Raw genomic sequence first — 26,452 nt, forward strand, 5'->3', positions numbered from 1 at the left:
AAAAGCAGAATCACCTAGGGCTACTAGCTATGGTTTTGTTTTGCTTTGCTTTGTTCCAAATTACTAAATTTTCACATAAAATGGAGACATCATCAACATTTCAGATTTTTCTTCAAACTTATCAGTTTTATTCAATTTTTCATCTTGTGTCTGATAGCGTTCACCCTACTTATTAGCCTTTCTTAAAATTGAAAACTGAAGGTGTGGGTTTGAAACCTCCTGTAGAGGGCGCTATTGATATGGTCAAGTATATCAAACATTTTTAAAAAATATATGGTTCATAAACTGTAGTCTCTGCTGAGAAGTCATTAGGTTGCTATTTGGGAGAGTTGAATGAAACCAAAATCCTAAGCAGACTAATAACTCTTAAGCTGTTTAATACTTGTGAAACCAGCGTCCCTCCGCTGCTGGCTTCTTGAACGCTGAAGTCTGAGCATTCCCTCCCCTCCCCCCTTTTATTATTTAATGAACAATTCCTCTTCTGGTCTGTATTAACAATGGTGCTTGGAACTCGGCATCGATAACACACTGTATGCCCTGTTGTGCTGCATGTTGAATGATTTGTGTGTCTTTGAGAAAGTCCAGCTTCTCCTCTTAATCTGGTATCCTGGAGGCTCTGTAATTTACTCCCACAGTTCCCTGCCATAACATATTTCATGTCAAGTGGGAAGGTTTAAAAAAAAAAAAACCCTCTTAATAGAGATATTTTCAAACAAAGACAGAGGGCAAAGAGGATCTTCTTAGGATATTAAATGAGAACATAACCAAAGCTTATTTTTCTTTTGTATTATTATGAAGCAATTGATGATTGCCTGGGGCTTTGGGGATGAATCAGACTTTTAATAAGTTTCAGTGAGAACAGTGTTCACAGAGATAAGTTAATTAATTGCTGTGCTGTGTGAAAGCTCATGTAGATAGTGTTTTATTCTACTGTGTAGACTGTTCATAAAAAGGCACACAATTTTTTTTACCACACTAATGCTTATCGACAAACTTTCACAGAAAATATTCCTTTGCTCTTTTCTTAAAAAAAAAAAAAAGCAACTGTTAATAACCTTATTAAACCAGAAATGAAATACACTACTGATCACTCTCCAAAAGTGGCACTAAAAAGAAAATTTTCCTTTTGGAGACTCTGATGTTTTGCATCTATTGTTTGCAAAACTCTTCTGGATGCTGACAGACACCTCTCTCCTTATTACTTTTAACCTTGAGGTTTTGGCAAAGTGCTACTTTTTCCTCTGCATCATTTGGTTGATTTTAAAGTAGAAGAGTTTTCTATCCCATCTTTTACCCTGTTGGTGTGGCAGCATTATAAAGGATGGTGAGAAAATGACTTTGAAAGCATCACTTGTTAGTACGGTGGGTTTTTCTCCTGATGGCTACAATTTACATGCCATGGGCCCTATAAGCTTTCCAGTTTTTTCTTGATGCTATGAAGAAAAAAAAAATCAAACAGTTTCTTAGAGTCTGGAATGCTTTTCCTGGCAATTGACAACAGAGTTCAAGTCAAGTTTATGATTTGGACTTAAATTTAGACTTTGCTTACACATTTTTAACTCTTTGAAAGATGGGTTGAGTATAATGTGTATTACGTGCCTTCTTTTATATATGTTTTATTGTTGACTGAAATTTTGAAAGGCTTTGTTGATAACTTTTTAAAATTTTGCTTCTAAAATAGAGGAAAGAAAGCAATTCAGAGTCTCATCTATCACCTTATTGCATTAGCTGTTAATTTTTTTCAGTTAAAAGTTAGAGGATAAAACAATTATATTTGTATCATCACTTGGTTATCTGCTCTATTTTAAACTTAGTGTTATAATTTTATCAAAAACATTTTTTCTTCATATGTATTGGTATGGTCTTCAGCCCTTGTAGAGATTTCAGTAATTTATATGTATTCTTGGGAATTAGGAGTTGTCCTAATGTGTAAGAAGTCCTCTCTAAAAGGATGATATGAGGACTAAATGAGCCCATCTGAGTTGCCTAGCACTGTGCCTGGCACATAAGCACTCAACAGATGTTTTTCATTTTTCTCCCTCTTCTTTCCCTGATCTTAATTGGATTTCATTTGTCATTACTAATAGGCTATTACATGCTATAGAATGAATCTTTTTGGAAAACAATTATATGAGCAAATAAAGCTTGTATTTAAAATATTTTCACACTTTCCAATAAAACTATAATATGAAATATATGAAATCAGATCAACTGGCCATCAAAGAATTGCTCCGTTAAGACTGTGCTGCTGTAAATTTTGCTGAGGTATGAGATCTGCTCCAATTCTTGCAGGCAGTCAGTGGCCCTCAGTGCCCCTTTTGGTGACAGCTGCCTGTAAGACCCTCTTTTGGCTTACCCTAAGTATCTCTGTGGCCTCCAGGAAAGATTGGCTGTGGTTCTTCTCATTAAATATAAGAACAACAAATGAGGTTCTGTCCCTGTTTCCTCGTTTTCACTTCTATTTCTCTATTCTGGTGTCCTTTTTTCCTCACCTGCTCTGTTCTAAGAAGACATTTTATTTTCTATGTTTGGGCATCCATTTCCTAACCTTTGCATTTTAAAAAATATTTATTTATTCATTTTAGAGAGATAAAGAGAGAATGTGTGAGTGGGGGGAGGGACAGAGAGAGAGCATTTTCAAGCAGACTCCCTGAGCGTGGAGCCCTCTGCCAAACTGAATCCCATGACTCCGAGATCACAACCTGAGCTGAAACCAAGAGTTGGATGCCCAACCAACTGAGCGCCCCCCCCACCCCCCCCAGGCACCCCAGTAACCTTTGCATTTCTAGCCAAGGTCCATCCAGAGGACATCCTTCTTTTCCAAATGTGGCCATTTTAGAAATGTCTTAAAGAGCCTTCTTGTTCTCCCCATTGTCCATCAGAGGGGCAGCGCTATACTTCAGAAGATCTTGACCTCTGGGACTCCATGCTGTGCTTGCCCCTACTTTGATTCTCTCCTCACGTGCAAGGTTTATTCTACATCCCATGGCTTTGCTTCTCGCAGCCCAGGATGATGTGGGACTACACGTCATGAGTTATGCAATATTTGTCTTGTAGGCTTTCACCTTTGGGTCTTTCCAGCTCACTCGTGCTCTTGACCAATGATAGATCAACATTTCTATTGCAAATATACCTGACATAGGGTTTTAGAAGTTCAGAACAGAGTGATCTTGTAGTTTATCTCATCAAAGCCTTGTTTTCAAAGGTGTGGTAAAGGAGACTGGGAGAATGAAGAGATTTTCCAGGTACAGGTGATACCTCAGTCCTATAACTCAGACCTTGTCTGTCTTGTGACCCAATTTAAGCATTAGTGAGTTCAGGCTGGATGTTGCTTCTTTGTTTACTCATTTGTCCTTTTTAAGTATAGCAATCTTTTTCAGTCCATAAGGTGATGATGCTTTTTAGCAAAGAAACATTAAATATTCCTGTTGGGTCTGACTCACCTCTCAGAAACTTTGTTTCCTCAGACTGCATTTCATAAAGAAAGCAACAAGCTTAAAGTTTTAGATTTTTCAAATATCTTTCTTCCTAGTCCTTCTCTCTGCTATAACCCTCCCATCTCCCTACTTATTTCAACTTTTCTTGGTTACTTTGATATTACGATGATTGATTATGGATTCTGGTTTCATTACTGTTTCTGCTACATCTTAATTAGCTTTTCTCTGATCTCTCCTGGTCTCACTGTGATGTAAATTAAGGTTGACTTCTGGGTTCCAGTCCAATATGTAAAGAGCTTGGAAGTCATCAATCCCATTCTCACAGCTGAAAATTAACAACTATTTAACAGAAAACAGTTTGTTCAAATTAATAATAGCAACAATGCATTGGGCAATTATAGTTTATGAATAAGAGAAGAAAGGGAGAGAATTTGGGAATGAATTCTCTGTTATAAGGTGCCTGGATGACCTCTGATGGAGGATGGTGTTGAAGTGGACTTGGATTAAGATGTAAATGTTTATTGCAAATTCTAGGAAGACCACTGAAATATTTTTAAAAAAGAAGTATAATTGATATCTTTTTAAAAAAGATTTTATTTATTTAGGGACACCTGGATGGCTCAGTGGTTGAGCGTCTGCCTTCAGCTCACGGTGTGATCCTGAGGTCCAGGGATCGAGTCCCACAACAGGCTCCCTGCATGGAGCCTGCTTCTCCCTCTGCCTGTATCTCTGCCTCTCTTTCTGTGACTCTCATGAATAAATAAAATCTTTTATATTTATTTTTAAAAAGATTTTATTTATTTATTCATGACAGACATAGAGTCTTTTAAAAAAAGATTTTATTTATTTATTCATGACAGACACACAGAGAGAGGCAGAGACACAGGCAGAGGGAGAAGCAGGCTCCATGCAGGGAGCCTGTTGTGGGACTCGATCCCTGGACCCCAGGATCACGCCTTGAGCCGAAGGCAGATGCTCAACCACTGAGCCACCCAGGTGTCCCTATAAATTGATATCTTAAGAGAAAAGAAATGAAATCATATAAAATGTCAATTAGAAGCTGGGAAGTCAGAAAAAGAGTAGAAGACAAAAGGAAAAACCCTAAAAGAATAAGAGCAACACATATGAAGTATTTACCAATATGATAGATATAATTCCAGCTACATTAGCAATCACTTGAAATGGGAATGGTCTAAAAGAGAGAGACTACTAAAGTGGAAAAAGAAACAAGACCGAACTAACTATATGTTGTCTATGAGAAATGTACTTTAAATGCAAAGACATATGTAGATTAATAGTAAAGAGATGGGGAAAGATATACCTTGCTTTATGTAAGCAAGAAAGCCAAGTAGCTATAATAATTTCAGATACATTAGTCCTTAACACAAGTAACATAATCCTGTGGAGAGTCAAGTGTTCTTCAGAAACCTTTGCTTTTTTCTTATAATTCATATTAAGAGACAATCCCCCATCTTTCAATATTTAGCACAAACTTCACCCACATTGGATTCTGTGCTTATCATAATTCAATGATATATCATGCCTGTTGAGTGTTGGATCTGATTTGGTTTTACCTAGGATAGAACAACATTGCTCAAAACTTTGTCATGAAAAGAAGCCTGTTTGCAAATTCATTTTATTTTATTTTATTTTATTTTATTTTATTTTTGAGAGAGAGAAAGAGAGAGAGAGAGAAAATGAATGAGCAGAGAGAAGGGCAGAAGGAGAGGGAGAAGCAGACTTCCCAGGGAGCCTGATGTGGGGCTCCATCCCAGGACCCTGGGATTATGACCTGAGTTGAAGGTAGATGCTTAACTGACTGAGCCGCCAGGTGCCTCTGCAAATTCATCTTTTAACCCTTGAATTTTTGTTTTTATAAAGGAAGGGTAAAGGAATTACCATACTTTTCCTATTTTGTTTTAGCGTACTTGTTGGTCTTATGCCTTCTTTGAATTGGAGTAACTTTTATCTATTTGGAAATGTCCATCAAAATTATCTTTCATCCTACTTTGAAAGAATACAGCTTATTTCTCTTCTCTGAAGGAGGAAAGGAATTGTAGTTACTTCCTTAGGGAATATAGGAGGAAACTATTTGGAGGTTTTTAGATGAAATTCAAACATACCTGAAAATGTTGTCTAAAATTTTATTGGAAGAGGGCCTGTGTTAGATTCTTCTCATGGAAGATGAAAGCTGTTTTATATTTTTATTTTATTTTATTTTATTTATTTTATTTTATTTATTTTATTTTATTTTATTTTATTTTATTTTATTTTATTTTATTTTATTTTATAAACGAGCAAGCACACATGTGCACTAGTGGAATGGGGAGGGGCAGAAGGAGAGAAAGAGGCTTAGGAGAGAAAGAGGCTTAAGTAGGCTCCCTGCTGAGCACAGAGCCGGATGTGGGGCTCTGTCCAAGAATCAGACACTTAACCAACTGAGCCACCCAGTTGTCCTGAATGAAAGCTATTTTAATTAATTAGTTAATTAATTAATATATTTATTTATTTTAGAGAGAGCGTGCACAAGAGGGGACTTTGAGCAGACTCCCCATGGAACATGGAGGCCAACACAGGGCTGGATATAGGACTCTGAGGTCATGACCTGAGCTGAAACTAAGAGTTGGACACTTAACCAACTGAGCCACTCAGGCATTTCATGAAAGCTCTTTTAAATGACATCTGTTAATTTTATCATCAACTTAGAATTCTAAGATTCAACTAGCTGGGGGTACTCACCTACTCTCGAGGAGAACAAGCCCATTTCAAAGCAGGCTATAGCCATTTCCATAGTGGTCAAGGGCAGTTTCTGTCCACACTGGTTTTGCAATATGAACTTCCCTTTTACACAGGCTTCATTTAAATGACATGATTTAGAGTGGATGAGGATGAACATTTGTTAGGAACAAAGTAAAGGAAGAAAAAAGGGCCCTGCCTTCTCACTGATCTTCCTGATGTTTCTGTTTTCAATTTTCCTGCATGCTATAGCCTTGCTGCATGTCAGGACAAGGTTGGTGTTAACCCAGGTTCCCCCCACCCTTTTCTTTTTCCAACTGGCTCTGTTGGGTAGCAAATATCTGACTTGTACTATTCTCCAGGTTGCAACAGGTTGGTCCACATTGTATATTCCATTCGATGGGGGTGGGGGGGTGTGCTCCAATTATAGAGAACATCCTAAACAGGTCTTCATTTCAATAAAGGCATAAAATGCCTTTGCCCTAATGGGGCTAAAAATCTTAAGCCAAAGAGGTATTCTATGAAATGGTCTGAAAGGAGGGCAAGGAGTACCTTCTCCATTTTTTCCCCTGTAGCAACTCTAGGCAAATTCCTCAGAAATCAGATTGGCAAGGACAAAGAAGGGGTGGGCTGAAACTCTGGAATTTGGGCTTGCTGAATGCATGCCATTCCCTTGCCACGTAGCACAAATTGGTGCCAACTGTGGAAAATAAAGATCTAAGTCAGAAGTGCAGTGTAGGCACAAGGCAATCATCGGCTCAATTAAACTGGTTATTCCACAAATAACCTAGAAACAGCAGGATTGCCAAAGGATCTCCAGCCCCTGAAACATTTGCAAATGAGCATGACAACTGAGATTTTTCTTTCTTTGTAGCCATACACTGTCACATTTTAATGATGGATTATAGACATGGGCTTTTGGCAGCAGACTGTAGCAAACATGATTCTACACTTATTTTCTTTTAATCAGAAGATACAAAGGCTTATAGATATATGGCATCGTGCCCAAGAAGGAGTTAGATAAAGCTCTAGAAGGAAGAATGTGGGTTAATGGGAATATATACACACACACACACACACACACACACATACATATACTTTCCTTTCTTTTTGGATATGAGGCAGATATGCTTTTATTGTCATAAGACACATTTATATTTTTATTTTAGGTGATATTTTTATACTTGTTGGGGACGTTTATAACAAAATATAAAACTAGCTGAGATAGCATATATATCTAATTCTGTAACATATACTAATCTGTATCAGTGCCATTCAAAACTTGCAAATTAAACATCTTTTTTTCATAAACCAGTAATCTCTTGATGTCATAAATATGAAAGTAACATGTTATTTCTACAGTCATGATGTCAGGAAGATATTATTTAAGTATTTAATGGGATCAGAGGCTTAGTGGACAGGAAATATATTTTTTTTCTATATGTTTCCTGTGTCTGTTTTACTTAGTTTAATCATTTTAATTGCAATTTATTTTTATTTTAAGACAGGACTATAACTCTTGGATGCTATTCTTTTCTTTTTGGCAAGTTGAGGAATACCAGGTAACTGTAAAAATGAAGCTATAACTTCTGTATTCTGCATTGTCCCTGTCTTGGTCTATATCTATCTCATTTGGTTCCTTTCCCCTTGTCCTCTTTATATTCTGGATTATTTAGCCTTTTTTCATTTCACTGGGCTGTAAAAAGAAAAAAATCTGGATGTCTTTCTATGAAGATACTCTATAATACATTTTAAACACCCTGAAAATATACAGGCATTGTCTTGAGATGTTTTCTTGTAGTGCTTTGGATTGGAGTGCTAAATGATATGTGGAAACTGATTTCTCAAGAAGAATTTGTTCTAAAACAGCAGTTTAAAAAGTTTAAAATACAAAGAAAAAATCCAATATGTGGATTGGAAAAAAAAATCCATAGCTCTGGTTCAGGTCCCATATGTGTGGATGTGTGACATCCATCAGTGGGATAAACAGCACCTGGTGGCTGATTTACAGAGTGGTATTCTTCCAAAAAGGCAGCCATTCACCCCTTGACAACTGAATGAGTGATGGCAGCTGTATTCCAGAAGGCTCTATTTGGGAAAGCAAAATTTAGGATAGGGTGGGATCAACATAAAAAGATAAGGAGACGTAGGGATCTCATCTGTCTGGGTCTTTTGGGTTGGAGCCAGCACCTGGAGGACAGCATCTCCCTCTTCTTCCAGACTGTGGGATATTGAGGATTTTCATTGAGGAGATCCATACATGCCACAGCTGCCCCTTGGTCAGTCTATTTGGATTAGTGAATCAGAATAAAAACTGTTCTTCCTTTGATTAAAAAATGGATTCATCAGCTTAATGTAAAACCTTGGCCTTCATGTTTAACAGTTAGAACTACTACAGGCACATTCAGTAATGGTAAGTCAGCAATGCCAAGGCTTTTGCCCTGATGATCCCACCTTTGCCACAAAGCCTCCATTATTCTGGAAGTATTCTATGGCTGCTATTCCTCTACCACACAAAGCCCTCCTCATGAAAAGAAAACACTAAAACCAGAGTTTAATTCAGATGCACAATAAAGGAGAAAGTGGTGGAACCATTCAAAGCAGTAGATCCTGGTATTGAAGTCTTGGGCTTTAACCTCAGGTTTTGTGAGCTCAAGTCTCAGTTCCAGGGAGAGAGGAAATGAGGAGTTACTGTTTAGTGGGTACAGGGATGATGAAAGCATTCTGGAAATACATAGTGGTGATCATTACACAATAGTATGAAAGTATTTCATGCCTCCAAATTGTTAATTAAAAATGGCTAAAAAGGTAAATTTTATGTTCTGTATATTTACCACAATAAAAGAAAAATGAAGATAAGAATTCTAGTTCCACTTCTTAACAGCCATACAAGCAAATGACTGTATCTCTCTGTCATTATGTTCCTTCAGCTACAGAATGTAAGAGGATGATAATAATGATACGAGCTTCACAGAGTCATCCTAATTGAATGAAATGTATGGGACAGACTTACACACTAATTCAAAATCATCAAGGGATTAGCTATTGTTCCAATGATTTATGAATGTTAATTCTGTGGTTAAAATCTCTTACATTTGTTGTATAGTCCTCCCTTTGTAGAATTCTCTGTAGAAACCACCAGTTTCAGTTTTGCTTATAAGATAGACTTTCATCTTTTTGATATCTCATGCAAAACTTTTAGCTCTTTAAACCTATACCTTGTTGACAAGGATGTGGGGACAGGAGGCATTCTTCTCATTGCAGTTTGGACAGTCAGTTGGTAAAAGGCTCTCAAGCAGTATGTAACAACAGTTAAGACGTGCATAATCTGTGATGCTACAGTGCCATTTCTATGAAGAGTCATCACATATGTATGTACAAGTACACGGAGAGGCATCTATTATAGTACTGATTACAATAGCAACAAATTGGAAACTATACAAATATCCATTCTAGTGAATTGATTAAAGCTAAATAGTGGAATCTTTTATAACCATAAAAAAAGATGATGCCAAATTACAGTAAGGGAGGGGCACCCAAGTGGCTCAGTTGTTGAGCATCTACCTTTGGCTCAGGTCATGATCCTGGGGTCCTGGGATTGAGTTCTGCATCAGGCTCCCTGTAGGGAGCCTGCTTCCCCCTCTGCCTATGTCTCTGCCTCTCTCTGTGTGTCTCTCATGAGTAAATAAATAAAATGTGGAATAAAGAAAGAAAGAAAGAAAGAGAGGGTCACCTGCATAGTTCAGTCAGTTAGGCGTCCGATGCTTGATTTTAGCTCAGGTCATGATCTCAGGGTCATGAAATCAAGTTCTGCCTTGGACTTTGTGCTCAGTGTATGGAGTCTGCTTGAGATTTTCTCTCCCTCTTTCCCTTCCCCACCCCCCTGCCTTTGCATGTGTGTGCTCTCTCTCTCTCTCTAAATAAATAGATAGATAAATAAATAAAATCTTAAAAAAAAAAGTAAAAGAGAGAACCATAAGGGGTCTCACTGGCTATGGAGAAGAAGAGTAAGCCCTTGTATTTCTCAAGGTGTTACCCTAATTTAAACCTTTTATTTTTATGTAGAGTCCTCCAAATCTGAGTCCATAAAGGAACATGGATGAGTGACTATTGCAATGAAAGAAAAAAATAGTGTTCCAGCAACCTTAAGTGTCTGCATCTGTCTTCTGGCAAATTCAGTCAATGTTTTGAATATCCCTCCAGCCCCCATACCAGCAATGGCAACCTTTCTGCCTTTACTGATATGTCTTGTCACTGGGGTTAAGGTAAAAACTCTGTTCATTATACTCTCATGATAAGTGCTGTGGCAAGCTGCTGGCTCTCTAGACCACAGTCGCCCCAACACAAGCAGGGTCATGATATACCTGGATTACCTATCATAGCCAAGATCTTGCTATGTAGAGTCCCATGCCCATGATCACAAAAGTCTTCTACTCTCCTCCACAAACACAGGACTCAATCTGTGAATGGATACGTCTCCCAAGAAAATGATCACTGAGAAGCACAGCAGTTTCCAACCTTTGCCTATATATATGTACACACACACACACACACACACACACACACACAGATGGGTTGCTCAACAGAATGATAAAATGTTATGCAGGAGGGTTAAAAGGAGAGATGTAGTGTTTTGAAATAAAGGCTGCTGCAGCAGGATGTGATGCACAGTGGAGATGATTCTGGGGTCAGAATGAGGTTTGAAACCCAGCTGCCTTATTGATTAGCTGTGTGACCTTGGTCAAATTACTTAGCCTCTCTGAGCTTCAGAAGTCCCATCAACAAAATAGGAGTAATAACATCTTCTACTCAGAGTTGCCAGGATTAAATGAGATAAAATATATAATGGGCTTGAACCAGAGGTGATACACACAAATAAGGGGGTTCTTTCCTTCTCAGACTTTGGCAGAGCATTAAGTAGCCATGGCAGTCCTGAAAATAGATGGTTTTTCTAAACAGCACAATGTCCCAGTGTACTGTTTGTACTGCACTCTCTTTAAGGGTCATGTAAGGGCACTGTTGTGAGAGCTATAGACAGAATATGTTAAAATCAGGATGGGGGAGGAGGACAGTGGGGAGAGGGAAGCTTTATATTTTCTGACTTTATCAGTGGATAATTTTCATGATTCAAATGAGGCTGAGAGTAACTTTCCAGGTTTTAAATACTCCATTTCATGTAAGAATGAGGAGGAATTGCTGATCAATTAGGTTTAAAAGCTACTGAAATTCTCAAGAATCATTTAAATAAGGTACTTATGAATGCCCCGAAAGAGATGAGTATAACCTTCCACGTCAGCAGTACATGAGTTAAACATGTGGTTAATGATGATATAAAAAGAGGTGGTATGTGAAATATCAGTTCAGGCGAGGTGACGCTCAATACTAATTTATGTGATATCAATAACGCTTTAGTCTAAATGAACCTTCCGTATATATAAAACACTCCTAATTATTGTAAAACCGTTACTTTCCACTTACCATTGATCTTAAGGAAATGACTAAAATTTTTGGAGTGTGCTGACACAGCACTCTTATTCTGGGTCATTATTTAGAGCAGGTGTCAATCTCTTTCACTTAATCTCAAGGCAGGAAAAAAAGTAGTTTTTTATTTAATCAAGCCTCTCAAAAAAAAAAAAGGAACACATTAAGATAAGTGTAACTTTTATAGGGATGTTAACACTCTAATACTCTTTGGGGTAGGCAAAGCTTTTGATTTTCAGCCAGGTTCAAAAGAAGGCATTAATTTTTATAAGGTGGTGAATACAGTAATTCCCTATAGGAATATTCCAAGCCATCAGCAACCGATCACCTTCCAGGTGAGGTTCCCCAAGCTTGAGTCAGGTGACCAGACTGTCCTGTTGTTAAACAACATTTCAGAGTTGATATTTACCCTCACTTCCAATGCAAGAGCATGGCATTTTCAAGCTCTACCTGTTGAGATTTTAAGGTATTATTATAGCAAATCCAAACCACACAAGAATTAATATAATTACACAACTGCTGGCATAAAATGCATTTGTAGGTCAGGACTAGAAGGTGATCATTTCAACTAGAACATCAGCTTGTATAGCATTGCTCTGTTGCCCACACGCTCAGAGCAGATTTGTTAATGTAACTGTCCCTTCTCCTTCAAATACAAGTGGCTTATAGTAAGGTCTTTAATTTGAGGCTAATTGGATTGCTTCCTCCATTCTCATCCATAGAGCTTAAGTATTATAGCTTCCATGCAATTTTATGCAACATTTACAGAGCACATTCTAAATGCTAAATAGTGCTAGGCATTTGAAACAGATCATTTTATTAAATTCTCCCCCAAATCTTAGAAGGCATAACAGCCTTCTACTGAAAATTTTGTTTTCAGTAATTATTGTGTACCAGGCATTGTTTTAAGTATTTTACACATATTAACTCATTCAATCTTTGTAATATCCTGGGAGGTGTCATTAGCTCCATTTTACAGGTGAAGAATCTGAACTTCAGAGAGGTTTAAAAAGTGGCCGTGGTCACAACACAGGAAATGACAAAGCTGAGGCCACTAAATCTCCTGCTCTGCTTGCCTGCTCTTAGCATAGTGAGCATGGACCTGAAGGCATGACAGATATCTTCAATCATTTGTCTGTAGTTGAAGCTGGCTACATAATTCTTGGACCCAGTGCTAACAAAAAGTGCAAAGTCCCTTGTTCAAAAGACAGGGGGAACATGTCAGTAAAGATATTAAATAGAGGGGCACCTGGGTGGCTCAGTTGGTTGAGAATCTGGCTCTTGATTGTGGCTCAGGTCACAGATCTAAGGGTCCTGAGATGAGGCCCTGCATCAGGCTCTGCACTGAGCATTCAGTCTGCTTGAGATTCTCTGTCTCTTTCCCTTCTCCCTCTCTCCCTGCTCATGTGCCCCTCCCCACCAAAACCAGATATTAAATAGAAAAGTTTTTCCTTGCTTTCATAGCTATCTCTTGACTTACGGTGTTTTCAATTTGCTATTTAATGTGTCATTCTAAGTAACACAAAATTTAAATATTAAGTTGTTAGCATTCATCTTACCATTAATCTTTATGTTGTGCAATGCCAGTTATAAACGCAAATATAGGTGAACTTGTATATGGAATCACAGAACTCACACAATTTATATTTTGTGGCTCCTGTGTATATGTGTATTGTGTTCTTAACCAGAGCAGTAGAAACACTGCACAAAATGAACTCAACTGTCTTTTATTTCAGTTCTTTTTTTTTTTTTTTCTAAAGACCTCACTTAATTATTCATGAGAGACACACAGAGAGAGGCAGAGACACAGGTAGAGGGGGAAGCAGGCTCCCTACAGGGAGCCTGATGCAGGACTTGATCCTAGGACCCCAGGATCATGACCTGAACCAAAGGCAAATGCTCAGCCACTGCGCCACCCAGGTGGCCACTCCCTTTTTTGAAGATTTTATTTATTTGAGAGAGAGAGAGAGAGAGAGAGAGTGGGAGAGCACAAGCATTGGAGAGGGAGTAGCAGGCTGCCCATACAGCAGGGAGCTCGATGAGGGGCTTCATCCTAAGACCCTGGAATCATGACCTGAGCCAATAGCAGCCACTTAACCAACTGAGCCACCCAGGTGCCCCTTTATTTCAGTTCTTGACATGAATATATCCTGCCCAAACTCTGCCTTCTGTTTACTCATGAGTAAGGAAAGACTGAATGGAAAAGCAAGCGAGGGCTGCCCTATCTTTCCCTTTACCCTGATGTCATCATTTTAGTGTATGTGACTGGTTGGCCAGTGCAGCGATGTAACCTGAGTAAGACAGGGTTCCTTATTCATTTATGTTTCTTTGAATGGCATATCCTTTTTTTTCTGGGTTCCAAGAAGGTTCTGGTTTGAAAGGGAAGCAGGTACTCTCAGGGCTGTCACTGTCCACGTCTCTCAGGCCACTCAGCCATAGATGAAGCGGGCTTATTTCACACTCATTTTGGCTCTCACTGAACACCTATGCAGCCTCAGTAGCACTACATGCAGACGAGCTAGGAGTGAACAATGGGCACACCTGCCAAATCTCTGATCTCATGCGTGCTCCAGGTCCCACCAAGCTCTGGCAGGTGCTGGCACTGGTACGAGTGTTCTGGGTCTCTCTCACAGCTTGGCTACACCCCAGATGTGCAATCCTGGGCAAGTTACTCACTGCTCTAAAACTGTCTTCTCTGTAGCATATATATAGACACAAGAGAATATTACTCAGTCATCAAAAAGTTAAATCCTGTCACTTGGAGCAACATGGATGAAGCTAGAGATTATTATGCTAAGTGAAATAAGTGAGTCAGAGAAAGACAATACCATATGATTTCACTCATATGTGGAGTTGTAGAAAGAAAACAGATGAACATATGGGAAAGGGGAAAAGAAGAAAAGGAGAGAGGGAAACAAGCCATAAGAGACTCTTAATAACAGAACAAACTGAAGGTTGCTGGAGAAGTGGGTGGGGGATGGGCTAGATGAGTGATGGACATTAAGGAGGGCACTGGGTGTTGTATGTAAGTGATGAATCACTGAATTCTACTCCAGAAACCAATATTGCACTGTATGTTAATTAACATTTAGATAAAAGAATAAGTAAAATTATTTTCTCAGCTTAAATAGGAATACTTCCAGCCACCTCATAGGGTTATTTATTAAAATATCTGAAAGAATACACATAAAGGTCTTAGCCCAAGGCATGGCACATAGTAAAATACCTGGTGTTAGCTAGCCATCATGTTGTGGATGTTGCTGCCTCTGGATACATTTTGCAATTCCATTTGTTTGAAAATCTTTACCCCTTCACATAAAATAATGAAGGGGCACTCGGGTGGCTCAGTTGGTTAAGCATCTGACTCTTGATATCAGCTCAGGTCTTGATCTCAGGGTTGTGAGTTCAAGCCCTCATTGGGCTCCATGCTGGGTGTGGTGCCTACTTTAAAAATAAAGAAGTTAATGAAGAAACCTGGTGAAGATTCATCTTAGAAAAGACAGAAACTTTCCAGTGAAGCTCAGCTAAGGTGTTAACCACAAACCTAGCATCCTTTCCACTACCACTGTCAACTCAGTTAAAAAAAGCTTTGAATGAAAAAATTAATGGGAAAGGTCCCTCTGAGTAGTGTTTGTAGAAGGGACCAGGCGAAGCCTTCTCTAGGAGTGTGTGTGTGTCCTTCTGGGAAGCAGCTATAGGATTCATCTCAAGTATACAAGCCTGGGGTCATATATATATTTTTTAGTGTTGCAGGCAGCTGACTCTGCTGTTCCCTCCCCAGCTTTCTCCTGGGTCACTGCCCATCTATGAATTCACTAAATCAGTGTCACTCAGAGTGGGGTCCCCAGGCACTTGCAGCAGAATTACAAATGCAGGATCCTGAGCCCAGTGCCAGATCTTTGAACTGAAACCCCAGGGGAAATCTCATCCAAAAAACTCCCTTTAACAAGTTGCCCAAATGCTTATTACTGCTAAGTTTGATAATTTCTGTGGCAGTCTAGAAACTGAGAAGGAGATCTTTTTCTTTTTTTTAATCCCTAGCTCTGGGAAGACTGGCCACCCTTTGTTGAATGCTAGAGAAATGTCTAAATGCAAAGCACAAAGCTACAGGATTTTTCCTCATCTGAAGACCCTTGGAATGGTTCTATTCAGGCCTAATATTCAGGAGGTAAGCACTAGTAAGGCTATAGATTTACCAAAATATTAAAATTCTTCCATAGTGGGTAGTAGGTAACCATTGTTCTGGGCTCTATCCTGTCCCACTGGCCCAGCTGCCCAGGCTTCTCCCTTGGACTGCTCTCTGATCCAGCAACTAAAGGGTTAACCCTTTGTCTAGCAAGGGGTCTCATCTATTCTCCCTGGCCAGCATAGGTGCCAGTCAGCTCCTTATAGGTCCAATCAGTGTGGTGCCTTACCAGTGGGCTTGTGCCTACGTCCCTCCCCTAGAGAGGGAGGTGGGATTGGGAAGGAGGTCCTTGGGTGGATGGTACCCTAGTCAGTTTACCTTGTTTACCTGTTATCAGGGTGCCCCTCCCCACATGTCCATGAGGCCATAATGGATGGACTCCTAGTGGGTGAGATGACATTCCTGGGGTAAATGCCCCAGGTTATGGCCACCACCAGCTGAAGTACTACCCCTAGAGATGCTCTTCCATGGCTTCTTCTGGGAACTGCAGCCTCCATGGCACTTCAGATCTGAGGGATCCTGGAAGAGACTGGGTGAGTTCGAGCCATGCAAGAATTTGAGTCTACAAACATGAGGGTTCTCTGGGCATGCTTTGACAGATGAGAGTCTATTTGGTATAGATGGTGCATGCAAGGGTTAGTGTGGGGGCTGGGTGAAGTATGGGGAAACAGGTTCTCTTTTCATTTATTTGGCCAAGTTTGCTAAAATCACTGAATGCTCTACTGTCATGGCATTAGCCACATTGCTTTTAATAATAAAAATGAGGGCAAGTATTTACATAGTTATTATCCTGTGCCCAGCACAATTCTTTTTTTTTTTTTAAGATTTATTTATTCATTCATGAGAGAGACAGAGACACAGGCAGAGGGAGAAGCAGGCTCCATGCAGGGAGCCTGATATGGGACTTGATCCCAGATCCTGGGATCATGCCCTGAGACGAAGGCAGACATTCAACCGCTGAGCCACCCAGGCATCCCTCGCATAATCCTTTTTTCTTTTTTCTCAGCACAATTCTTAATTCATTTGAGTTACTATGATCATCACCATATTACATAGATGAAGAAAGTGAGACCCAGCAGTTAGTTAAATCTCAAGTAGCAAAGTCATGATTCGAACTCCAGCACCCTGAGATTAGAGTCCAAACTTATAAACGCCACTTCTCTTCTTCAGTTTACATTTAGAAAGTTTAGTTTTTGTGTGTGACTTAGTTGGTAACAGAGAACAGGAAATATATATATATATATATATATATATATATATATATATATACCCTGTAATACAATGGATGGAAACATTTTGAATGCAATTTCTGTCAGTTCAGCAGAGGAGAGAGGAGTCAGCACCATGAACAATATTGCTGATATTAAGAGAAATTCTCTACCTACTGACACTCCATAATTAGCCTAACGATTATCAGGGTATTGGGGAAGTCATTGGAAAAGTTCCCTGTATATTCCTATGTCAGTCATGGCTCAGACAGGGGCATTGTTTACCTAGTAGCAGCACGTCAAACAAAAGTTCAGCAATCATTTTTAAAGATCAACAAATGATTTGGATAGTATTAGAAATTGATGAGCTACTTGGATGAAAACTCATATATATATGTATGCTTCTATTTAGAGAATGCTGAGAATTAAATGTTTTAAATTTATATGTTGATTAACTACTTACAGGGTTTTAAATATTTTATCACTACATCTTTGCTGATTCAATTCTTCATTTTTTTTTCCTTTGGCCCACGCTTGTCAACTGGGAAAAAGACTAGCTCTCTGACTGAATTCTGATGTCAAGCTGTATCCCTTTTCTGTCTCAAATTTGCTCCCTGTGTGGCTCACACTTCTTTGCTAAAGAAGGAGGTAGACTTTGGCTTTAGGTGGAAAAGGCTATCCTCATTATTGAGTGGCAACGCAGGCAAAAAGACTGTTCCTCAGTAGCCTATTGCTTCCTTCTCTAAGCCCAGGTAATTGAGCTGTCATATTTAAAGTTTTATTGGTTAAGATTTCAAGTTAGGACTGGAGCCCTTCTTTTGGAGTTCCTGCAGAGCTACATGTGGAAGAGAACAAATGGAAAACTCAGTGATGAGCTCTGAATAAGGCTGCAAGAAACAAAGAGTAGCCAGTCCCTATGGTCTCAAGGAACATTTAAGGGCAGGGAGTTGCTTAGACACTTAAAAACAGAAAGGAGATTCAAAACTCTTCCATTTAGTATGTCAAAAACAGCTCAGAAGCATAGTATGTGATGATTGGGGCAAAGCATTACAATTTCTAGCCAGTCCAGTCATGATTCTCTGGCAAACTGCACAGTCATGGTTATGATGCATTGGGATAAGAGGTGCTACATACATGTTAGATATTACATAAATGTCAGGAATGATTATTGTTTGTTAATAGGGGCTAAACTGTTCCTAAGCAAAACTGACTCCCAGCCAACAACAGCGGTAGCAGAGATTCTAACTCCCGAATAACCCATGAGCATGGAATATTCACCTCTGCTTCTAGAAAGAGCTTAGTTGTGATCTGGGGTTGAAAACTGGTTGGGGTGGTCCCAGTGCCACCACTTGCTCAAGTGACTTCAGGCCAGCTCCCTAGCCTCCTGGAATCTGCCTTAATTCATCTGTAAAATGGGGATAGTAATTACACCTGCCCTACTTCTCCTTCCTGTGCTAGGTGGTTGTGAGAATCAAGGGTGTTCACATGGGTGCGATTGCTTCGTGAAGGGTGAGACGCTGCAAGAATGACAGTGGTCATCTAGGATAGGCTGGTATTTAGCCTATGCCTTCCCTTTGAGTCCTACTCACAAGGGGAAATCCGAATGGAAATTAAACTGGGGATAGGGCTGGTGTGTCTGGCCGATGCTGAAAACGCCAGGCTCCTTCTCTCACGGAGCTGTCAGGAAGATACTGCAGACCAGGCTCCCGGATCCTGCATTTTGGCTCTGGCTCTGCCACTTGCCAGCCTGTGAGCTTGGGCGAGTTACAGAGGAGGCTCTGGAAGTGATCGCCAAGGGCCCTTCCGGCTCTGACGCTGAGTCTAAATCAGGCTCATCACTTGGCTCTAGCTGTGATTCACCTTTCGCCTCCTGGAGAAACTCCCCTCCAGCTTCTCAGACGCACGAAGCTGGGGTCTTGGAAAAGGTGGGGGCTGTGTATTCCATGTGAGGGTGCACAGTAAAGAAGTTACTCCCTTGGAGGTGAGGTGGGGTAGGGGACGGTGAAAAGGGGTGCCGAACGTTCTGGCAAGGCAGGATTCAGGGAACACTCTAATGAGGTCACGACTGTCGCAGGCGAAAAGGAGCTGGACATCTGCTGGTGGGGGAAGGGGGGAGCGTCTTGCATTTCTGCTTGCAGAAAGTCTCTGCACCCTTTAGCACCCTCTTAGCCCACTACCCCCTGTCCTCATCCCCACATCTTTCCAACGCAAGCAGGCCTTGCTCGTAGGAGAGCCCGTGTCCGTGCCTCCTCCGTGGTCCTGTCTGAAACCGTGAGGATTGTTTCCAAGCTGACTCACACCACTAATGTCAGGGAGCCGTGTCACACGGCGCTGGGCTCTGCAAGCTGTTGCTTGCGCGGTCGCCGCCGCGGCCGCCGCTCCCCGGCGGGTGCATCAGGGTCCGCTCTTGGGGCGGGGGCGGGGCGGGGCGGGGCGGGGCCGGGGCGGAGTCCGCCCCCTCAGCGCGCCGGCCCCGCCCCTCCTTCTCTCCCTCCCCCGCGGACCGCAATGATTTAGAAGTTCAGGAATCCCACGTGACGTCACCGGGGGGGTGATGTAATGCACTCTAAATAGAATGTATTGTAATCTTTGCTCAGTCCAACGTGGTCCCTTCACCCGGGCTCCGCTCTTGCCTTCTCCACACTTGTTTGGTAAGTTCCTAAAAATACGGCTCGGCCACTTCTGGGGCTTTTGCATTTAGCTACTTTTGTTGCACTTGCCGCGGGAGCCATCTCGGGAGCGTACTTGATTTGCAGGGGTTGGTTCTCGGCAGCAGCCGCGAGATTACTTGGTCCAGTGGGCAGGTCACAGGGCAAGGAGTAGGGAAGATGCGATGCATTTTTTTTTTTTTTTTTTGGAGGGTGATCTGTGTTTGTAAACACTTTGGCGGACCAGAGGGAAGTCCGGCCCTAAATGCTGGTGGACTGTGGAATTCTGCTGTGTCCCGAGGCCACTCCAGAGACCCCCACGCCGTGTCCGTGCCGGAGCGCGTCTCGGTGGCCGCCGCGCCGTGCGACTGGAGGGATGCTAACGTGGAGCGAGCGCCGTGTCCTCCCCGGCGTGGTGCGTGTGTGGGAGCGCGCGTGTGTTTCCCCGACGCGGGGAACAGTCATGAATCGGGGGTGTGTGTTTGCCTCCAGAGACCTGGCCAGGTGCGGACCCCTCCAGAGGTGCGGCCAAGCGGCGGCAGCGGCGGCGGCAGCGGAGACGGCGAGCCAGGAACCTCCCCCCGCGTCCCCAACTTCCCGGTGTTGCGGCGGAACCCCCGGAGAAAGTTTGCAAACTTCCAGCGGGCGCGGCGAGGACGCCGGGGTCACCTCGGGGGCGGGCGGGGGGCTCGCTCCCTCCCGGTGCCGAGCCTGCTGCTGCCACCTCTCCCGCAGGGCTGCCCGCCGCAGCTGGTGGGCGCGCGCGCCCGGGGAGGGGACGGGGCCCTCGAGGGGCACTTGGCTGTCGCTGCAGGCGCAGAGAGCTCGAGGGCGGCGCGGCTCGGTGCGCTCTCACTCCTGCAGCCGTCTCCTGCCTCCGGCCGGTTCTCGCTGGCATCGTTACCCCCCCACCCCCACCCCCCGCCGCTGCCCCCAAATGACAGCTCCCGCTTTTGCCGCGGCGGCGCGGCGGCAGCTCCCGGGACCCCGCGGCGGAGCCTTCCTCTGGCGGCAGATTTCTCCACGCAACCGCTTAAACTTTTCGCGAAGTTCTTAGAGGGGCAAGACGCGCCAAGGAGCCGAGGACACGTTTTTCTCCCGACCACCGCATCCCGCTGCTCCTTTGCAGTAGAGATGTTTCCGGGGGGAGGGAGTATCCGGTAGAAAAGCCGCAGGCCTTGTGCACCTCCTCCCCAACTTTGCGTGCACGGGGGCCACCCCCCCCACCCCCCACTTGATGCTTGTTCGAGGCCAGAAACTGGAGCGGGTTGCTTGTGTATGGCGTTGTCACAGAGTCCTCCGGGTGTGTTTGATTTTTATTTTTCCCTCCCTCTCTGACATGTGTCAAGGAATAAAGGCTGGATACAGGTCCATTACGTCATTCTGCAGGCCAGTAAGTGTTTGATTAACAGCTTCAGATACTCAAGAGTTCGGGGGTTTAGAAATGCTGACAAAGCAACTCTGCTTCCCATCCCACCCCCAACATACTCCCACAACAGCCCGTTCCCTGGTTCCCTGGGCATCTTTATTGCCCTCTCCTCCTGGCACCCCCTCCTTCTCGACCCCCTCTCCCGCCCGCACCGTTGTCACTCTGGCCCCGCCTCCGCCTTTTACTGCTTTCCCTGGGGCGATCACTGTCCCTGGAGTGTGGGTAAGAGCTTCTGGGGTCCGAGGGGAGCACGGTACCTGATAGACGCACACACAATCTGCCCTTTTCTATTATTTAAGAAAGGCACCAGCGATCCCTCTTCTGCAGGGCGAAAATGCTCGGTCCTGATAGGAAAGGCATCTCAGGAAGCGTTTAGAGTCGTTATGATGACACTGTGTCCCCGTGGTGACTTAGGAAAGCAACACACCCACTGCAAACAAAGTACTTACTTTTACCTAGCGCCTTCCTCCTAACCGGTTAGCGGAAGGGGGGGCGGAGGGGAGACCAAGAAGTGAGGATGCTGACTGTATCCTGTTTAGCTGAAAGAATCAAGATTCAGCGTTGCATTTGCAAAAGCGAGGGGACATGAGTCGTTGAACCCAAAGCACCTTCCAATAAATTGGCGAATGTATTTCTTTCTCTTAGCCTTAAGATTCTATATTTAAAGAGGAAGTTGAATACTTTAGTCATAGAACTGAGTCAGAATCTTCGAATCTGGCAGTTGAAGTAAAAACACTGTGTGTGACGTGTTTAAGGGATAAAAGTAAAAAAGAACTCTGAGTGGGGGAGGGTGTGTGTGTGCAGCAGAAATCGAATAAAAAAAAAGCTACTGACAGTTTTGGATCGAGTGGGGCAGAGGGTTTGGGTGCCCTCTGATTTGAAGTTGACGGAAGCTAAATTAAGGAACATTTATATTCTGAGTATGTGGGAATTTCGTGGAGAACACATGTTTTGTTATAATCAGATCTACTTTCTTCCAAGTGAAACAGCCATGCTGTAGAGTAGGCATTTGTGAAACTTCCGTCTGGGGTCTAATTGACATCCTTCCCTAAGTTTGCAGCGGTATTTATTATTTATTCACATCTAGAGATGAAATAGTATAACCCCTACAGAATGCTTGTGCATCTAAAATGTTAAACTTCTTGTTTGTGATGCAGAGACCTAAGGGAAAAATGGCCCGGGTCACCAGCACTGGAGAGTGTGATTAATGATCAGTGATTTAGTGATCAGTGATTAGTGGTTTTATTCAAACTGTTACCTCTGACCAGAAGCACACATCAGAGGATTAACAGGCTCTTTAGATAAATGCTCATTAGTGGAAGGGGAAAAGCAAAGATAATAGGCATGCACCCAGGGACAACTTTCGAAGAAAATCATTCCCCGTCTTCAGAATAATAAGCTCTATTAACAGAAAGCCCTTTTAATTTAAAACTTGCTTTTATCTTGTAAATCAAAGTTAGATGTAAAAGTTTGTAGTGCCATTATAACCTAAATTTTCCCATATCCACTCGATGTGGATTATCTCAGTAGCGATATTTTTTTTTTATTTAAGTAAACAATTGGACCTTCAGAGCAGCTGAACCCTGACAAGTTCTTAACTCCCAGGGTTTGAAGGTGTCCCCCCTTCTAGAATGGCGAGTGCAACTTGCTAGCTAGATGGCGCACTGTTATTTGGTGTCCTGTGCCGTTGTAGTGCAGGAGTCTCAAGGAGCAAGTAGCTGCTTGCGAGGTGTTCTTCCACACTTCCAACAAAGTTGATTCTGTGTAGGGTTGGAGGCTAGACAGTTCTACAAGTTTTTAGTCACATTTTCCATGTCAGTTAAATCTGGGGAGTTCAAGGCTACTGGAAAAATTAGTCTCATTACTAAGAGAAACTTAGCGAACGAAGGAGGAAAGGAGGTACGGGAGTCCAGGAGGTACCTCTGGGTTGCAGAAGTGATTGTAAAATACCAGACCTGTTCCTTTTTTTTTTTTTTTAAACTAAAAGCTAGTTTCACAATCTTGTGGTCTGAGATTCTGAGGCAAATACTCAAAGATTTATTTTCTTCCTAATCTTGCTGGTGAAAAAGAAGTTACTAGAAAGAAAGGAAGAAAAAACCTGATTTGGTGACTGCAGGAAGCAACACGTTGCTGATTCTATTCTACAGATAATGGTAAGATGATGTTTCTTATGCTTATGAAGCAGAAAGGAACTTTGCATTTGGTTAAATGAGGCCGATCTTATATTTTCATAGATGGAATTCAGAAATGGAATTCTTATTTCACACCGAATTTTAATGTTGCCTTTGTCGGTTTCCTGGGACTTGGTGGCATTTTGTGTGGAAGGGGTGTGTGTGTGTGTGTGTGTGTGTGTGTGTGAATAAGACCATTATTTTCTGGGTAAAATAATGTTCACGGGCATGTGAACTGCAGGAGGGTAGCTATGAAGCATGTTAAGTAATGTGTCAGGTAAGAATTCCTTTTTCCACAGGCCTTCATGAATCACTTTAATAAGTACTTAAGTTTTAATAAGGAAGGCGTTTTTAAAAAAGAAAACTAAAAATGAAAATAAAACAACAACAAAAAAACATTCTCCACACCCAAACTTAGATGTGTATTCCCCTGAAGTAGGATGCTGTTGATTGAATATCAGCTATTATTTTAGTTTTAATACTTAAAAAGAAAATAATAATAGAACTCACTGGTGCCTTCCTATAAATGTCCTCATTTTCCTTTGCATCATTTTATACAGATCTGTTATTTTAAAATCCTGACTGATGCATAACGATTTGTATTTTTCAACCTTACTGGGGGTAAAACATATTTGCTCTATTGATAATATCTTTAAGCTGTTTTTGAATGTAAATTGCTGATATCCATAAACTGTCAAGAAGTCAGTTGTGACCTTATATAGATTCTGCATGAGTAGATAGTTTATTAGAACATTCCCACAAAAACATGGACCCATCTCTGTGACATTGCAGCTTTTATTTGAATAGAAGTTTAATTGAATGGTAGTTTGCCAGAGAGACTTTTCCTGTATAGCTTTTCAATTATAGTAGGTCAAAGGTTTTCATACAATTAATTGTCAGTTTCCCACACCTGTGGATTCAAAACCAATCAATCGTGGGTTTTCATGGCTGTTGGTACCGATGTCAAGTTCCTGGTCTCCTGATTTCTTACCATAATTTGCCTTTTAGCAACCATGCATCACTTTCCTATAGTATTTCCTCAGCCTTGGAGTTTGTTTCTTATTAAACTGAAAATTGTTTTGTGGGAAGGTGATATTTGCTGTACCCTCAAGATGTGAACTTTGTGTTTATAGTTGGTTTTCTTCCGATTGCGTTGTTGGATTAAAATTGGGGATTTGAGTGGACTTATTATGTTTGTCATATTTTTTTCCCCTTCTTCTTCACTTCAAAGCAATGCTGTTAGTCACAAAATTAATGTGATCATGGCTGGTGTTTCCCATCTATACGCTTCTTTTGCTTCTTACAAATTGGATTTCTACAGCAATTTAAGATCTTTTTTTAGAGACAGCTTTCTTGGATGAAGATGGAGCAATGATCTCAGTCAATTCATTATCTTGTCCAGTTTGACTACCAGCTGTATTATGGGAATCTACCAGTACTTTTTATAAATTGTGTTTAAAAATGTATATCTAGTACTATCTCTCTGAATGCTATTTAAGAAAATTATGCAACTGAGATAAGGTAATAAACTAGGCAGCAGTAGCCTTAAACATTGAAGTGTGAGGAAGAAGCACTTTCAGATATGCTAAGCAGACTTAAAGAACCTTTTTGTATTGCTATTTGTAAACTAAATAAGCCATCAATTTTGTGGCATTGCTTTAAATAGAAACTCTGACACTTTAAAAAATGACCATCATGTTTAATGTTTTCACTAAAAAGTTCTTCTATTTTGTAATTTGGAAAAAAAAGTGAGCAATTAGTGATTTTGAGGATCCATTAGTATTCCATTGTTGGGAATCACAAATCATGGATTTGACATGAGAGAAAGAAGAGAGAGAAGGCTTTTAAAAATTTTCAGGTACTGATAACAGTATGCCAGAGACAAGAGTTAAATTTTTGTTGCTTATATTGAGACTCTGGGACTTTCAAACTAAAACTTACATTTTGGATACATTTCAGATGTTACATTGGCATTTTTGTATTTCTTTCTGTCACTCTGCTGCTCATTTATGTTTTCTGAAAGATGGATCAGAATCAATTTAACACTTTAAAAACACATATTTTAGTTGCTTCCTTCTATTTCCTCAAGGTTTACATTTCTAATCTCTACCCTAAAATTAACAAAGATTGAAAACTATCATGTTGGTGTTTGGCTTGAGCTAATCTTGGAGAGTAAGAATTCCTTCTGGACCAGGGATTTAGATGGCCAAGTTGAAAGGCTTGCTATAGTGTATGCAGAGCCAGAGCTGGGGAGGTCTTCTCATTGATAGACCAACCTTGTCACTTTGCAGGGGAGAACCCAAGGCCTGGTTATATCCTGTGGCTCACTGAGGCCCAGAGCTAAAGACTGCCAGACTGAGCCTAAAAGCCACGTCCCTGCCTCCAGGTCAGGTTCTCTTTCCATGAGCCAGGCTGCCATAAATGGTCGTGAATGAAACATAACCCATGGCTTTGGATGCTTTGCTCTTTTCAAGCCTTTTGATCACTAACTTTTCGAAGACAGTTCTTATCAGATCTTTTGAATGAATACCCTAACCATAAAAACTGTAATTTCTGTTCTGTTTATTCTGACATATCTGTAATGTTAATTTTTTTCACATTGACCTCCTTATTGGAAAACCATTCTTCTTATTCTTCGCCATTATTATTAGACATGCCTTGTAAAACAGTACTGTCCAGATTTCATTTGAGACTAAACACCAGGCAGGATTAAAGATGTTCTAAAAGACTGTTGTAGGATAAGGCAGTAACTTTTGTTACTTCCTTTCTTTTCTTAATCACCTTTGAAGAAGGGATCCGTAAAATTATTTAAAATTAAAATAAATCCTCTTTCTTTTTGTCAAATAGACAAACAAGCGCTATTTTCACTCTGGCAGATGTACTTTTGCCCAGAATCTGTCTCTGTAGTATATTATCTTTCCAGGTTGGTATATACGAAAGTGTTTGGAGGCGACTATTACTGTATCAGAAGTGAGTTGGGTCTAGAAGTATGCTGTTTGAGGTTTGACTGGCAAAACTTGACTAATCATAGCTAATAGAAATCATGCATGCAACATAGGGGGCTCCACAGCACCACACATTTGATTTAAGATGACATTTAGGCTATGCTGTATTTAGGATGGGGAACAAGACAATCTCAACAGAAATCTTGAATGC

The 26,452-nt window shown here is 41.3% G+C and overlaps 1 protein-coding gene across 3 annotated transcripts in view; it reads left to right on the forward strand.

Moving 5' to 3' along the window:
• Positions 1–26,452, forward strand: part of CREB5 (cAMP responsive element binding protein 5) — a 494,262-nt gene that overhangs the window by 68,477 nt on the left and 399,333 nt on the right. Inside the window, exons 1-2 of one of the 3 annotated variants that reach the window (XM_038557201.1) lie at positions 19,652–19,699; positions 23,195–23,278. In XM_038557201.1, coding sequence (XP_038413129.1) covers positions 23,276–23,278 — 3 coding nt within the window. In that variant the 5' untranslated portion in view covers positions 19,652–19,699; positions 23,195–23,275. Of the gene's footprint in view, positions 1–15,695; positions 15,823–19,615; positions 19,700–23,194; positions 23,279–26,452 lie in introns of those variants that run through there. The other 2 variants (XM_038557200.1, XM_038557202.1) reach the window with 2 other exon arrangements.

The sequence above is a fragment of the Canis lupus genome, chromosome 14 (assembly GCF_011100685.1).
Source record: "Canis lupus familiaris isolate Mischka breed German Shepherd chromosome 14, alternate assembly UU_Cfam_GSD_1.0, whole genome shotgun sequence".
NCBI classification, from domain to species: domain Eukaryota; kingdom Metazoa; phylum Chordata; class Mammalia; order Carnivora; family Canidae; genus Canis; species Canis lupus.